A 16649-nucleotide genomic window follows, 5' to 3' on the forward strand; every position below is an offset into this window, starting at 1 on the left:
AACTGAGGGAATGGCTGTTTTCTGGCGGTGACGGTCACTCAAGATCACTGTGGACCAGCACTTACAGGCCTCCTCGTGGGCCACCTCCGGCCTGTATCTCGGGCACTTGGGGTATAATAAATACGATATATTCAATATGATATGATATTCTATGTGATATTCAATATGATATGCTATTCAATATGAATATCATATTTTCAATATATAATCAATATATCGTCTTGGGGTGTAATCAATGATATATTCAATATGATATGATATTCTATGTGATATTCAATATGAATATGATCTATTCAATATATTAATCAATATGATATCTTGGAGTATAATCAATACGATAAATCAGGAGGCAGGGTCATCGGAAGAGCCCTTAAAGGGAGGGGTCCTTCCCCACCCCCAGGCACTTCAGTCTGAGGTCTCAGCAGCACCGACTCCCACATGCCCACCCGGTAACTCCCATTGCTTCGTTTTCCAGTCTTCCCAGTCTGGCTTCCTTATCCCTGACTGGCTTCCTGGGGTGACTTTTTCGAACAAGTCCTTGCCCCTGGTCTTACTTTCCAGAACAAGTACTTCTTTGTCCTTGTCTCACGGCTGGCTTTCGTGGGTGCCCAAGCTAAGACGGTGCCCTGGGTGATATAAAATCCCTGATTTTTTGCCCTTCCTCTGCTTAATAACTTGAAACTATTCCAACTTAATTATGGGAAATCCATGTTTTCCTCTACAAGCAGAAGGAAACCTCTTTGGGGACATCGTATCCTTCGGCTTTCCGGAAACACACAGTCAGGGCTTGCCTACAACAAGGATGAGGATATGATCAGTAGTGGTAATGCCTCCGCTCTCATTAAACGAGCCTCCTCCGCCTTCCTTTTTGTCTGTTTTGTTCCCCAAGATCACAGGGAAACTCGAGGCTTTTGTTTGCTTGTTTTTGCTCCCCAAGTGCCGCAGCAATGACAAACGTCAGGTATGAAAGCCAGCTCTCTTAAGCAAGTCTGGAACCTGCCAACCTCTGCCGGGTTCTGCTTCTCTTCAGAGATAATCACATCCTCCGTACGGTTCTCAGAGCCACTTATTAAACAGACCCGTCACTTTGGGGCATTAATATTCCACTGAATTAACAAGGTTCTGCAGTCAGCACCACTCAGCCCCAACCCCGCCGTGATATCAGCAGAGCTGACAGTTCTCCTCAGGAAGCCAAAAGTGAAAGCGCCAACAGATCAGCTTTTTAGAACCTGGTGATATTTTTATTAAAGCCTAAGTTTTGGTAATTCTGACATTACCTTGTTCTGCCTGACAAGGTAAGAAAAGAGCTCACAGGCACTCATAGGTTATGAACTATTGGAACATCTAAACAGTTTAGGGGGCATTCAATTCAATGGTTCATCATTTCTAAAAGGAAATAGTTCTTATTAAATATAATGAAATTCAACCCAGATTCAGAAAGACACTCAGGTTCAAAAGAATACTGCACTCAAGAAAATGAGAATGAGATACACAATTTTATCCTAACCATTATTATGTAGTAATGCAAAATGCCTTTTGCTTTTAAAATGATCACAGGATGACCTGATTCTGTACTTTGATCTTAGCTGTACGTAAACATCAATCCAAAAACAATACTCAGATTTTAGGATCTTTACAGGCTTTAGTTTTTCTTAATAAATTCAAATGGAAGTAAGAAGACTTTAAAATATTGATGCCAATTGTTTAAATATCTCAACAAGTATCCTTATTGCTATGTATCAAATTCAGAAAAGACATTCAATCACATATTGTTTTCTCTTCTAAAACAAACACACACACACATTTACTGTAAGAGAAAAACGTAATCCACTTTCCTGGGGAAAAGTATAAGCTAGCTTAGTGGCAACATCAGAAAATGAAAATATTCTAAAGTTAAACAACAAAAGCCTTAGAGGGCAGTCAAAAGCTTCCTGAAAAAGGTGTCAGATTCTCTCTTCACTTTCCCCATCGTCTCCCATTTACATCATATCAGTGGCTTTCAGCAACAGTAGACTTTCCCAATAGGGGACGTTTGGCAATGTCCAGAGATATTTTTGGTTGTCAAAACTGGGGGGGTGCTACAGTCACCTAGGGAGCAGAGGCCAGGGGTGCTGCTAAACAGCCTACAATTCACAGGACAGCCCAACCTTGAAGAATCGCCTGGCCCCAATGTCGACAGGACCAGGATTAAGAAACCCTGGTTACACGCTCATTACCCTCCGTAAGCAAGGGAAGTATCTCATCATAAGGATATTTTGAAAGGGAAAAGTAAACCATGGTTTTTCATTTAACAAATCATATTAAACACACCAAGTCACTAATAACGGACTTCCCTGGTGTCTCAGCGGAGGAGAACCTGCCTGCCAAGGCATGGGACACGGGCTTGATCCCTGGTCAGGGAAGATCCTACATGCCAGAGCAGCTAAGTCCATGCCCCACAACTACTGAGCCTGTGCTCTAGAGCCCAAGAGCAGCAACTACTGAAGCCTGCGGGCCCTGGAGCCCGTGCTCCACAAGGAGAGAAGCCACCGCGATGAGGAGCCCTTGAACTGCAAGGAAAAGCAGCCCCCACTCGCCACAAAGAAAGCCCGTGCGCAGCAACAAAGACCCAGCGCAGCCAAAAATAAATCAATGAATAAAAATTTTTTAAAAATAATAAAATCAGTAATAACAATAATGACAACCAAATCTTCCCTGGTGGCTCAGATTAAAGAATCCACCTGCAATGCAGAAGACTCTAGTTCAATCCCTGAGTCGGGAAGATGCCCCGGAGAAGGGCGTGGCAACTCACTCCAATATTCTTGCCTGGAGAATCCCATGGACAGAGGAGCCTGGGATGCAGTGCATGGGGTCGCAAAGAGTTGGACACGACTGAGCGTCAACCAATTTCACACTTTTCACTTTTTCAACCATTACTGAAGGCTTCCTCCATTCCAGGCAACCATCCGTGTCATGTGTGAACTCATTCAGTCCCCATCACAACCCTCTGCAGTAACTACTGACGTCCACTGAATATTGCAGAGGAAACAGGCCTGGAGCAGGAGGTGACTGGCCTTGGGTATAGAGAGGTTGAACAGAGGAGCTGGAATTTGACACCAGGGTCCAGCTGGTTTTATGGGTCTTTCTGCTCTGACCACGTTCATTCAGTTCAGGGATGCGGGCACTAGAGGTTTGTACTCGTGAGGGATTATTCTAGACTGATGGGGTTGTGATCACACAGGTAGGAACAGGAAAGGGAAAGTATATGAAACCTAATGCCAAATTTGTTAACCAAATAACAGAGGAAAAGGGGGAAAACATATTAGCATTGAATATACTGCCTTAAGCAGGCCCATCTCTCCTGAGATCTGAAAAATGGTTCTGAGATCCTGTAACTGCCTGAAACCTACATCAGACCCAGGAAAAAAGAAAACAATGACAAGAAATCCCATGCACTGTCTAGAGTGATTAGGAGGCAATTGATCTAAAAGCAAGAGGGTTTGTAATTCAAATTAATTCACTGGGGAAAATGCCTGGATCGACATGGTAAGTTTTTGGTGGTAAAAGTAAATGGGTACACTCAATTATAACTAGATCCAGAAGTAGTAAAAGCAGATGAAGGACCCCCCCAAACACAAAAGCATCATAATTACCATTTAATTAGGAGGAACTGTCCCTCCCCAACGTCCCTGATAAACTTCATGGAAACTGATTGCTGTTGTTTAATTGCTAAGTCATGTCTGACTCTTTGCGACCCCATAGACAGAGTAGCCCATCAGGCCCCTCTGTCCCTGGGATTTTCTAGGCAATAAAACTGGAGTGGGTTGCCACTTCCTCCTCCAGGGTATCTTCCTGACCCAATGATTGAATTCAAGTCTCCTGTGTTGGCAGGCAGATTTTTTCCTGCTGAATCACTAGGGAAGACCACCGCTCTTTAAAAAAAAAAAAAAATGAAACTGTCATTGAGTCAAAAGCACAATCAATGAAATTAATTTCAATTAAGATCATTTTTAGTTACAAAAAAGTTTTTCATCTTTGAAGCCTGTCTTTGCTTACAGAATTTATTTTTCTTACAGCATCTCCTAAAACACTTCAGTTAAGTAAAGCAGGAGAAAAAATAAAAAACAATCCAAAGTAGGTTGGGAATCCTAACTCTAATCACAAGGCAAGGGTCTTCCAGGTGTCACTAGTGGTAAAGAATCTGCTTGCCAGTGCAGGAGATGTAAGAGACGTGGGTTCGATCCCTGCGTTGGGGAGATCACCTGGAGGAGGAAATGGCAACCCACTTCAGTATTGCCTGGAGAATCCCATGGACAGAGGAGCCTGGAGGGCTACAGTCCACGGGGTCGCAAAGAGTCGGACATGACTGAGCGACTTCGCACAGGGACACACAAGGTACCGAGATGGGAGGGCGTGCCTTCTTTCCGGGAGCTCGCAGGGCCCAGCAAGATCGGCCGAAGCCAGTGCCAAAAACAAAAGCAAAATAAATTAAGATGATGAAATCAAGTAACAGTGACAACAGCATCTCCCGCTGACTGAGATGTTAAGACGCTCTCTCTGCCCCTGACCCTGGTGTGGGCTTCACGAATGTTTTCTCACTTAATTGTCAGAACAACTCAAGGAGGCTGTGCTCTATTGATGGCCACTGATTCTCTTTTAGAATGAGGGGGAAAAGATCTTTGATCTTCACTGCAACAGGCGGGATCTCTTTAGTTGTGGTATGTGAACTCTTAGACATGGCGTGTGGGATCTAGCTCCCTGACCAGGGATCAAACCCTGGCCCCCTGCATTGGGAGTGTGGAGTCTTAGCTAGTGGACCAGCAGGGAAGTCCCAACACGTATTCTTTAGGGAGCACACTCAGCACTGCCTGGGGCCCTGCGACCACAGAAGACAGGTGGGGACGTACCTGCTAGCATCAGGGCTCGGATGCACTCCGTCCGACCCTGCATGGCGGCTTTCATCAGGGCCGTGAACCCGAACGCGTTCCTCCTTTCAAGGTCAAGACCAGGGAAATAGTTCAACAAGTAGTTGGTGATGGTGACGTGCCCTGCAAAGAGAAACACACGTGGATGGACCACCTTCCACAAAGAGCGGGCATCCTAGAAGGGCTTCCTACACACAGAGGGTAACGGGGCAGCATCCACCTGCAGGACTGGACCATCTTTGGGAGGGTGGGCAGTGTGTGTGTTTGCCTCCCAGGCCACGGGAAAGAATTCTCAGGAGTCCAGGATACGAGGCGACAGAGGACCCTGCCCAGGGCCACAGCGCTGCTGCCTCTGGTTCACTCGTGTTCCCTTCTGCAGACCCGCTTGAAGCCCAGCTGTCCAGGCAACCCGTTAAGGAGGGGACATGGGGAGCAGGGAGGCTGTGGGGGTGGCAAGGGCACACCTGAGCTGGCCCCACGTGGATGCTGTCAGCTCTCAGTAAGAGAGGGCAACGCAAAACAGAAAAGGAAGCTCAGAGCCATTTCCCAGAATTCCAGAGCCTCAAGGAGGAGACAGTCTGCATCTCATCACCGTAGCAACAGGTTGTGTCAGTGCACACTGCCACCCTGGCATGGCTCAGAAGGTCCTCTCTCTCTTACACACACACACACACACACACACACACACACACACACACACACAGGGAACACAGGGAGTATTACTACCCAGACCCTCATCCATTAACCCAAGCAGGTAAGAATATTCATATCAGAATATAAATTCCTCCCTTTCATCACCCTGTACTTCCAAAAAAAGGGCCGGATTTTCTGCTCATTCCCAGAGGATTCTCAAAAAGCCTGCACACTCTTAGGTAGCATTGAATAAGGAGAACATCATGTGAGAAGCCACGTTCCCAGGATGCTCCTGATTCACCTGGAGAAAGATCCTCAGACAACACACAAAGAGGCTCTGGGGTCAAATGCCTGTACCGTCCGAAGCCCACTGGCCACACTTCTTAGGTCCTCGAGTGACATGACACGCCACCCTCCCCACGCCCCAGACCATTGAGTCCCTTAGACCAAGGTCCCCACCGTGGCATTGCTGACACTTGGGCCAGGTAACTCTGTTGTGGGGCTGTCCCGTGCACTGTAGGATGGTCAGCCGCCTCCCTGAACTCTGCCCACTAGACACTGTAGCTACCACACCTTCCTCCCTCCCAGGCATGACAACCTCAAGTGTCTCTGGACCTCACCAAGACTCCCCCGGGGCGAAATCAGCCCTGTTGAGAACCACTGTCCTAGAGGCTCAGATGTCACCATTTCAGGACCAAGGTGGAGAATGGCCTCCCCTCCTGCTCTCCTTCACCCTGACCCCGGCACCCCCAGCCATCCTGGCCCTAATGATGGCTAACACACCTCGGGAGTGCGGGCAGTCTGCACGAGGGCCTGGGTACCAGTCTCCATCCTTTTTTGCGGGGGAGCTGCTCTGGGTCTCGTTCCTGCATGAGGGCTTTATCTAGTTGCCGTGAGCGGGGACTACTCTCTAGCTGCGGTGTTGGGCTTCTCACTGAGTTGGCTTCCAGGCTCTGGGGCTCAGGAGTTGCAGGGCACAGGCTGAGTTGCCCCTCAGCATGTGAGATCTTCCCGGAGCAGAGATGGAACCCATGTCTCCTGCACTGGCAGGCAAATTCCCCACCACCAGACCACCAGGGAAGTCCCCAGTCTCCATCCCTCTGCCCTGAGGTTCAGCTCTGAAACCCCCTTTGTCCCCACCCCATGCAGGTCCCTCAGAACCCCACTCACTGTCAGGGCTGCAGGTGTAGGGCCAGGTGGACACTGAACTGTACTTTCTGCTGTTAACTGGGCACCACCAGCTCCCCGCAGGGAGGCTTCTGCACCTCGAAGAGGCCAGGAACCCTGAGGCTCCTTCCCCGGCTGGTACCAGGAAGGGCACTGCGTGAGACTGGGGATATGGCAGAGGAGGTAAGATCTCCCTGGAAGATGGCAGCCACGAGCCACAAGGTGCTTCCTGAGACTCACACACACACACACACACACACACACACACACACACACACACACACACACACACACACACACACACACACACACACACACACACACACACACACACACACACACACACACACACACACACACACACACACGCTCTGCAGGCTGGGAGGCCGAGCGAACAGAGGCCCCCAGCACAGCGGCAGGCAGAAGCCCCCTCTCCTGCCGCAATGGCGTTGCCTGGGCTCCACCCCAGCCCTGCCAATACGTGCACGCGCCTCGGTAACTAACTCCTCCCACGTGGGAGCCCTGTCCTCCCATCGTCGCACCCGATCGAAACAGATGTGCAGGTGGGACTCGGTCTCCTTCCTCGAACGGCACCAGACGCTGCAGGCTGCTGGCCGATAGTGCCTCCTTCTCATCAGCCTCCAGGTTAAAAACAAACAAGCAACAAAATCCACGGTGTGGAATCTAACAGAAGCAATGTGCTCCGCTCCCTGTGGTAGACCTCAACCAGCCTCCTGACCTCACCGCAAACATGAAAAGGTGAAACGTCACTGACTTTCTGAGATGAGCACCGGCTAACATGGTCCTGTCACGGGGTTAACAAGCCAGAAACAAACAGGCAGGACCTTTCCGCTCTGTGACTCACAGGTTCCAACCAGAGGCTGACACTGTTTGACTCTCTGCTGTTTACAGAGCCCACGTCCCACCGGTCCCCCCCCCCCCGCCGGAAGGATGCTGGCTGTCAGGTTCCCGAAGCAGCTTAACTGGGGCAAACTGTCAGGGCGGGGCCAGGGGGAGGGGGGTCCTTTGATCTCAGTTGCATTTGTCCTCCAGCTCAGTGCTTTGCAGCACCTGCCAGATTTAGCCAGGGTGGTAGTGAAACAAATTGCAATTTGTTTAGAGCCATTTTTTAAAAAAAACGTGAAGGAGCGTGTCAGCCACATTTTCAGCAGGATGTCCTTTGCACTGACATATCCGAAACACTCTGAGCAGGCAGGGAGAAGGAACCCCTAGGATCCACAAAGCAAACGGTCCATTATATAGATCTGTCCTGCATGTTGTGTAGAGATTGGAAAAACCAACACGCAGCCCACGAGTCCTGACAACTCGGACTCAGGCTGTCATGACCCATGAAATCGCTCCCAGGTCCCACTGGCTTCCCCAGGATGACAGAACAATACCTCTTATGGCACAGACAACCTCACTCAGCTGAAACAGAGGATGGACCCGATGCTGCTAAGAATGAATAGATGTTAACCTTCTTTAAGATGTCAATTAGCCAAAAGGAGCTTTCTCCTTGGGTAAGAAAGATAGACAAATGATAGGTAGATAGACAGATGATAGGTAAGTAGATAGAGGGACAGATGATAGACAGGTAAGCAACAGAAAGATGATAGATGGGTAGACAGGGAAGACAGATTGATAGGTAAGTACATAGAGTGATGAATGGATGATAGGTAGGTAGATGGATAGATGACAGATAGATAATAAATAGATATGCAGGCAGATGATAGGTAGATAGGTAGATAGATGGTAGATGATAGATGATAGGGAGATAGATAGACAGATGATAGATACAGATAGATGATAGATAAGTGGAGAGATTGGAGAAGGGCACAGCAACCCACTCCAGTATTCTTGCCTGGAGAACCCCTTGGGCAGAGGAGCCTGGTGGGCTACAATCCACGGGGTCGCAAAGAGTCGGACATGACTGAGTGACTAACACACACACACAAGTAGAGAGATAGGTAGGTAGTGGGTAGATGGATGGATGATAGATAGAGGTAGATCACAGACAGATAGGTGGCTGGATGGATGATAGACAGATACAGGCAGATGGACAGATGAAAGGTAGGTAAGTAGATAGGTAGATGATGTAGATGGATAGATGATAGATAACTAAACAGAGCACAGCAAGGGGATCCAACCAGTCCATCCTAAAGGAAATCAGTCCTGAATATTCATTGGAAGGACTGATGCTGAAGCTGAAACTCCAATATTTTGGCCACCTGACGTGAAGAGCTGACTCATTGAAAAAGACCCAGATGCTGGGAAAGATTGAAGGTGGGAGGAGAAGGGGACGACAGAGGATGACATGGTTGGATGGCCGCCGACTGGAAGGACATAAGTTTGAGTAAACTCCAGGAGTTGGTGATGGACAGGGAGGCCTGGCGTGCTGCAGTCCATGGGGTCAAAAAGAGTCGGACACGACTGAACGACTCAACTGAACTTCCTTATAAAACAGAACGTGTCTCACATTAAAAGCTAGTTTGAGCCTAGTCACCATTGACCATATGGAATAGGATTTGGTCCCTGAAGTCCTCAGAGTGGACTTGACAAGTGGGCTGACCACACACAGCTCAAGAACATCCTCTCCCATGGACCCCATGAGCCTTACCCTGCCTAAAAGAAGGGCATAAGTGACCCAGAGAATAAGTTAATTCTTGATGACACAGCTTCGGTGGGGTGACTAAGCAGCCATGCAGACAGAGAACTGAGTAGTTAAGAGAGCTGGCTCTGAGAACACCCAAGTTCAAGCTCGCAGTCTGCCACTGAAAATCCGGGTGACCTTGGGAAGGTCACTGAGTCTGTTTCTACATCTGGAAAACCAGAGATGATATCAACCTCACAATGGTGAAAATGACAGGAGACAAGGTATGTATGAAAGTGCCTAATAGCCAAATCTCTGGGCAGAAAAATTCCAAATAACTTACGCACACGTGCTCCACTCCCAAGGAGGTGACACAGTAGAACCCACTCCTTCGCTCCTTCGCTTGTGGGTTGTGCACAGACTCACTCCAAAGAGTAGACTGTGGAGATGGTGGTGGGGGTGGTGATCTTACAAGAGAGACATCTGGCCAACACTACCTCAGCCAGGTGATCGGGGTCAACAGTTGTGTCCAGAGCACGCGCAGACAAAGATTCTCTGCTGATCAAACTTTAGTTGGGCACCTGAACCTTCTCCCAGGTGCCACTGTGCCCATCCTTGCAAAGTCTCACTTTAGCAAGAACCCAGCTAGTAAGTCATTTGAACTCTGGTTAACTCACCCCTGCCCAACTCTAGTATCTGATCTGTTCTTCATCCTCCACCCCACCCCCGCCAGGGGATATCCAATCACCCTGGCCCATCTTCCTCAAGAATCTTGCTAGGTTGGTTTGGCCAGAATCTCTCTGATGTTCCACCTTAGTAATTATCCATCCACAGACCCCTCCCCCGCCATCCTGCTCCTTGGCTATAAATTCCCACTTGTCCATTGCGATGGTCCTCATACCTATCTGATGATTCTGAACAAAGTCAGCCTGACCATATGTAACTGGCGTCATTGAACACTTTAAAAAGAAAAAACAAAACGAGAACAGCACTGTCCTTTGTGGTCCTCCTTTGAAAAACCTGCAACTCCACTCTAATCATGAAAAAAGCAACAGACACACACAAATTGAGGGATCCGCTACAGACTACTACCCACTCGAGTATCCTTGCCTGGGAAACCCCATGGACAGAGGAGCCTGGCGGGCTACAGTCTATGGGGTCGCAAAGAGTCAGGTGTGACTGAAGTGACTTAGCACACTCAGCACACACACTGTAGACTACTAAACAAGCACTCCCCAGACTGTCAAGGTCGTGAGGTCTGAGAGACCGTCACAACCAAGAGGAGCCTGAGGGGACATGACAACGGACCGTCACGTGGGATCCTAGCCGGGATCTGGGAACAGAAAAGGGACCTTGGGGGGAAAATGAGGAAGTCTGAATTTTAGGAAATGGACTTGAGTTAATAATAAAAATGCATCGATATGGGTTTGTTTATTTTGTTCAATGTATCGCAATAGTGTAAGATCCTACCACAGAGGTATCCAGGTGTGGGGTGTACCAAATTCTCTGCACAATCTTTGCAGTTTTTCTGTAAGTCTGAACTATTCTAAAATCAAAAGTTTATCTTCTGAAAGGGGAATCTAGGCAAGGGCCACTCAATAGACTGCAAGGCAGGGATAGTGACTCGTCTGGCTGCTAGGTGTGGATCCCATCCACGCCGTCCACAAGCCTCACCAGTGGAGGGGAGGGGGCTCATGGGTGGGCATGCAACGGACAGAGAAGATGGTGGCTGGACCCCCAGCAGGACAGGAGGGTGGAGAGGAGATGTTGACTCAGAAGGAAGTGAATGGACACATCTTGGTGATTGTTGGGCTGAGCCAAATAACAGAAAGAGAAAAGCCAAAGATGACTCCTGGGACCACCTCAGCCACAGGGTTCTGACTCTACTTTGGATACCGTTGTTGTTGTTTAGTTGGCCAATGGCATTTTCTCTGAGAGTACATGGGGGTGTAAAAGTCCATGGCGACCAAGCCTGACTTCCTATCCGTCTATCTATGTTGTGGAAGAAAAGCAAAGCTCCCTTCAGATCATTGCCATGGTTTTGAAGAGAAAAGGTTAATATTGATACATTCTTAGAAGCATCATGCCCACCCTTGATTTCCTTTGAGTAACTATCCCCCAAACCCCAAGTGGAAAATTTTAAACTTTCCCACTCTCTTTTTTTTTTTCTTTATGATTTCTTTATTATTTATTTTTTGTCTTTGCTGGGCCTGTTGCCACCTGGCCCTTGCTCTAGCTGCGGTAACCTGGGGCTGCTCACTAGTTGCGGTGTGTGGGCTTCTCCTTGAGGTGGCTTTTCTTGTTGTGGAGTGCAGGCTCTAGGGCGCAAGGGCTTCAGTAGTTGTGGCAGGGGCTGCGATTCCCTGGCTCCAGAGCACAAGCTCAATAGTTTGTGGTGCACAGGTTTAGTTGCTCCACTGCATGCGGGATCTTCCCCGACCAGGGATCGAATCCGTGTCTCCTGCATTGGCAGGCGGATTCTTTACCCCTGAGCCAGCAGGAAAGCCCTAAACTTTCCCACGCTTAAGTCACCTGCTTTACAGGAAACCCCTCTGCCAGGAGACAACGCACCTCCTACTTCACAGAGGAACCGAAACTACAGAAGGGAACTCCCTTTTCTTTCCCCCCATCACCCCCCAGACTTCACCACATCCCTCCTAGAAAAGAGGAGAGGATTCTTCTATTGAAATGCCAATCTCGCCTCCCCCTCCAGTGCATTAAAGACATTCCCCATCTACTGCTGGAGAATATATTCATGCTACAAACTACTTCCTCTTCAATCTCTCCCACCTTGCAAATTCATTCCCGCCAGACTGTATTATGGCTTAAATTTTTCGCCTTTTGCCACGTGGCTTCAATGTTCTTCAGTTAAGAACACTGGGACTTCCTTGGTGGTCCACTGGTTAAGAATCTGCCTGCCAATGCAGAGCACACGGGTTCCATCCTTGGTCCGGGAAGATCCCACATGCCTTGCGGCAACTACGCCTGTGCGTTACAACTACTGAGGCCCTCGCACCCTGGAGCCCATGCTTTACAACAAGAGGAGCCACCACAATGAGGAGCCCTCACATCACAGTAGACAAAGGCTGAGCATAGAAGTGAAGACCCAGTGCAGTCAAAACAACAACAACAACCACAACGTTGGCCCATAGGACATCTGTGGAAGCTTGAAACACACACACACTGGCGGGACTATCTACCTAAGGAGAACGTGCCCAAGCTGACGTGATGGTTCCAGGAAGAGGATGAGAAATGCATGGGGCAGAGCGGCCCAGAGACACGTGTGACAAAGGCAGTCTAGATCAGCCGGCTCCCAGCCCGTCCACAGATGCATCAACTATAAACACATGTTAAACTAGAGTTGGAGGTTGTCATGCAGCAATAAGCTGGTACATGTGCTCAAGGGTCTCCTATCTTAAAATACATATGACTGTCAGCCCATTCAAGCTGCTGTAACAAACTGCCATTGACTGAGTGGCTTAAACAAGAAATATTTATTTTTTCACAGTTCTGGAGGCTGGGAAGTTCAACGTCAAAGTGCCAGCAGATTCTGTCTGGTGAGAACCTACTTCCAGAGTCTGGCGAGAGCCTACTTCCTGGTTCATAGATAGTTGTCTTGTTGTGTTCTCACATGGCAGAAGGGGTAAGGGAGCTCTCTGGAGTCTCTTTTATGGAGCACTAATTCTATTCATGAGGGATCCCCCTCATGACCTAATTATCTCCCTAAAGTCCCACCTCCTATTACCATCCCTTGGAGATTAGGATTCAACATATGAATTTGGAAGGGGGACATAAACATCCAGTCCATTGCAATGATCAACAAAAATCCCTGTGGCCCTGTCTTCGCATTCCAGTCATCTGCCAATCATCTGTCTCAGGCTGAATTCCAGTCACCTGCTCTCACTATTGCTACTTACACCCCCACCAATTCTCCTGAAACCATCTTCCATCATTCCCCAATGACTGTACCAAAAATCCAGCAGTTATGAGTCAGTTCCCACCTTGCTAGACATTTCCATAGCATTAACTTCTTGTCTGCTCCATCCAACACTTTTTGCAAACGTCCCGACAGTTCACCCTTCTGATTTTCTTCCTAGCTCTCTGGCCACCCCTCAATTTTCTTTGAATTCTTCTGTTCTCTGCTTTCTGAAATGCTACTGTTCCTCAGATGTGTGACCAAGCCTTCTTCTCATCCCATACACCCTCCCTCGGTGATCCTATCCACCCTCACGGTTCAAGTCATCATCCTAAAACTTTCAGATCACTTATCTCTAGCTAATCTCTCTTCCTGAGTTTCTTCCCTAAATATTTGTCTATTGGATATTTCATCTTGGGGATTCCACCAACAAATCAAACTCAACATATAAAACTCAAAACATGTTTCTTCCAAACTTCCTCCTCCCATCCACATTCTTCGCCAACGATGACTATCACCAGTCACCCACCAGAGTGCCCAAGCCAGAAGTCTGGGCTTTCTCTTCAGCCCTCCCCTATCCCGCCATCATCCAAGTATGGAGGAATTCTGCCAAAGCCACCTCTTAGACATCTTCCAAGCCTGTCCATGTTTCCCATCCCCACTTCTAACCTGGATGAGAGCCACCACTGTAACCTTCCTGGGGTCCATTCCTCTCCTAACTGAACGTGTCCCGTTTCTACTCCATTCTCATCAGCAAGAAACTCTTCCAATCAACACAACTACTACTTAAAACCCTTCATGGTTTCTACTCTTCAGTAGAAACTCTTGACTCTTGAACTCTTCACTCTTTAACCAGCTAGCTTCTTTCTATCTAGCCCTGATCTCTGAAGGGTAGCAGAATATGCCACCCAAAACATGCCGCTGTGGCATCAGAGTTATTTTGAGCTGAAGACAACAGAGAATAAGCAGATACAAGAAAAGCTCCCTGCCCTCTCCCATTCCTAAAAGCAGGACATACATTTTCTTATTTTACTCTTTTATTTTCCCAGGTTTTATTGAGATATAATTAACATCTAACACTGTTCAATTAAGGAGTAGAGCATAATGATTTGACTTACACATATTATGAAATATTACCAGAGTAAGTGTAGTTAACATCCATCATCTCATTCACATACCCAAAAAGGGGTATGGTTTTTCTTCTTTGTAACAAGAAATTATTCAAAAACTGCTTTCCTTTGTCCTGTCGTTTCTCCATAAACATACAGAGATGGCATATATTTCCGTCTTCCATCTTTATGGAACATGACATACAAGCCAGAGTTCTGAGTCACCTGCTTGAGTTACTCATCTTTACCAGGGTGTCCCCCACTTATGCATGAGGTCCCTGTGTTTATAGATGCTTGGTTCTCTCTTGCTAGTCATTTATTACAGAGGTCTCACTTGGGAATCCAGAAGGGTAGAGAGAAGGTTATTTTTCCTTCCCTATATCCCCTCTTCATCCTCAGCTCTTGCATCCATGGACTCTGTAATCACACAACTCTCTCTCTTTTTTTAATTGTTATTTATTTATATATTTGGCTGTGCTGGGCCTTCACTGCTGCTCAGGCTCCTCTCCAGTTGCAGCACAGGAGCTACTCTCTAGCTGCAGTGCACGAGTTTCTCACTGTGATGGCTTCTCTTGTTGTGGCTCTGGCCCAGTCATCGTGGTGTGCAGACTTAGTTGCCCTGCTGCATGTGGGATCTTTCCCGGGTCCCCTGCATTGGCAGGCAGATTATTTACCACTGAGCCATCAGGGAAGACCACAACTCTCTTTTAATTCACCCGTGTGCCATGCTTTCTCTAATCTACTGGTCTTTGCAGTCCCCCTGCCAGATATGTTCTTCCTTTGCTTTTTACCCAGCTACCTGATGGGCCATCCCTTCCAATGGAAGCTCTGCCCTCGTCCCCCAAGATTGAATCAGGCACCTAAACCACGATTCCTCATGGTTCACGTTTCCATGTGGCCGTGGATTCCCACAGCCACATAACCCTCGTGGCCCTGATCACAAGTCCAAAACTTCCAATGGGCAGCACACTTGGTGAATATTTAGTAAGTGAAAAAGCTGAAGGATTCCTACTTCTCCCTTGAAAGAAGTTCACGTATCAAAAAAGTTGCTAATTTTCAAGTCCCTGGTGGCTCTGTCGGTAAAGAATCTGCCTGCAGTGTGGGAGACCTGGGTTCGATCCCTGGGTTGGGAAGATCCCCTGGAGGAGGGCATGGCAACCCACTCCAGTATTCTTGCCTGGAGAATCCCATGGACAGAGCAACCTGGCGGGCTGCAGTCCATAGGGCTGCAAAGAATCGGACACGACTGAGCGACTAAGCACAAGTCATAAACTACATTATCAGGATCACGTGGCCATCACAATTAATAATTTTTGACTCATTCAACATGCAATTGGTACCAATTATGAGCTAAAAGTCTTGTTTGTGCTTTCATTCAAGGAAAGGGAACAGACAATAAATTCGTGCTGCTCTAAAAATGGGAAAACATCACTGAATTAGGGTTATCTAATGGCAACCCACTCCAGTATTCTTGTCCGAAAAATCCCATGGACAGAGGAGCCTGGTGGGCTACAGTCCAAAGGATCATCAAGAGTTGGACATGACCCAGCACGCACACACACAGACTTGACTGCTGTGACAGCAGGTACTCAGAATGGAATTTCCCAAATGAGGCCAGTAGAGGGAACTGTTGATTGGAAATACCAGGTTCCAGCAGCACCAGTGAAGAGTACAGGTTCTTTGTTCCCATCCAGAAGGGGGGGCGGGGGTGCATGTGGGAGCAGCGGTGGGGAGCGCATACAGGCCATCCCCTCTAAGTGGGGAGCAGGGCCATCCCCTCTACCTGGGGAGCAGGGCCATCCCCTCTAAGTGGGCAGCAGGGCCATCCCCTCTAAGTGGGCAGCAGGGCCATCCCCTCTACCTGGGGAGCAGGGCCATCCCCTCTACGTGGGGAGCAGGGCCATCCCCTCTACCTGGGGAGCAGGGCCATCCCCTCTACCTGGGGAGCAGGGCCATCCCCTCTACCTGGGGATCAGGACCATTCTCTCTACCTGGGGAGCAGGGCCAGCAGCTTCAGAGGAGGTAGTATTGCTGTGCTCGGTCAGAAAGGCTCAGAAAACTGGAGTTTACAGGAAAAGGCAAGGCAGTGCTAGGAAACCTGAGAGATGTGCCAGGCCCTAATTTATTTTAAACAGAAACCAAGTAAAAGCAAAATACTTCAAAAATCCATAAAAATCACAATGAAGTCAGACTCAAATCACGATCGGGTGTCATGATAATAAAATAAGATAAATACAATGAAGAGGCGTTTATCCCCGGCTCAGGCCGAGTCATACATTCACCTCGAAAGTGGGACCCACCCCAAATCCAGTTCACAAGTCAGAATACGC

At 48.1% G+C, this 16649-nt stretch overlaps 1 protein-coding gene across 3 annotated transcripts in view; it reads right to left on the reverse strand.

Annotated features, from left to right (window-relative positions):
• ANKRD33B (ankyrin repeat domain 33B) overlaps positions 1-16649 on the reverse strand; it is a 95793-nt gene that overhangs the window by 12648 nt on the left and 66496 nt on the right. For 2 of the 3 annotated variants that reach the window (XM_081521292.1, XM_081521291.1), the window contains exon 3: positions 4887-5027. In XM_081521292.1, the coding sequence (XP_081377418.1) occupies positions 4887-5027 (141 nt within the window). Of the gene's footprint in view, positions 1-4886; positions 5028-6707; positions 6868-7246; positions 7642-16649 lie in introns of those variants that run through there. The other variant, XM_081521293.1, reaches the window with a different exon arrangement.

Source organism: Giraffa tippelskirchi, chromosome 8, assembly GCF_054371585.1.
Source record: "Giraffa tippelskirchi isolate mGirTip1 chromosome 8, T2T-mGirTip1v1.2.pri, whole genome shotgun sequence".
NCBI classification, from domain to species: Eukaryota; Metazoa; Chordata; class Mammalia; order Artiodactyla; family Giraffidae; genus Giraffa; species Giraffa tippelskirchi.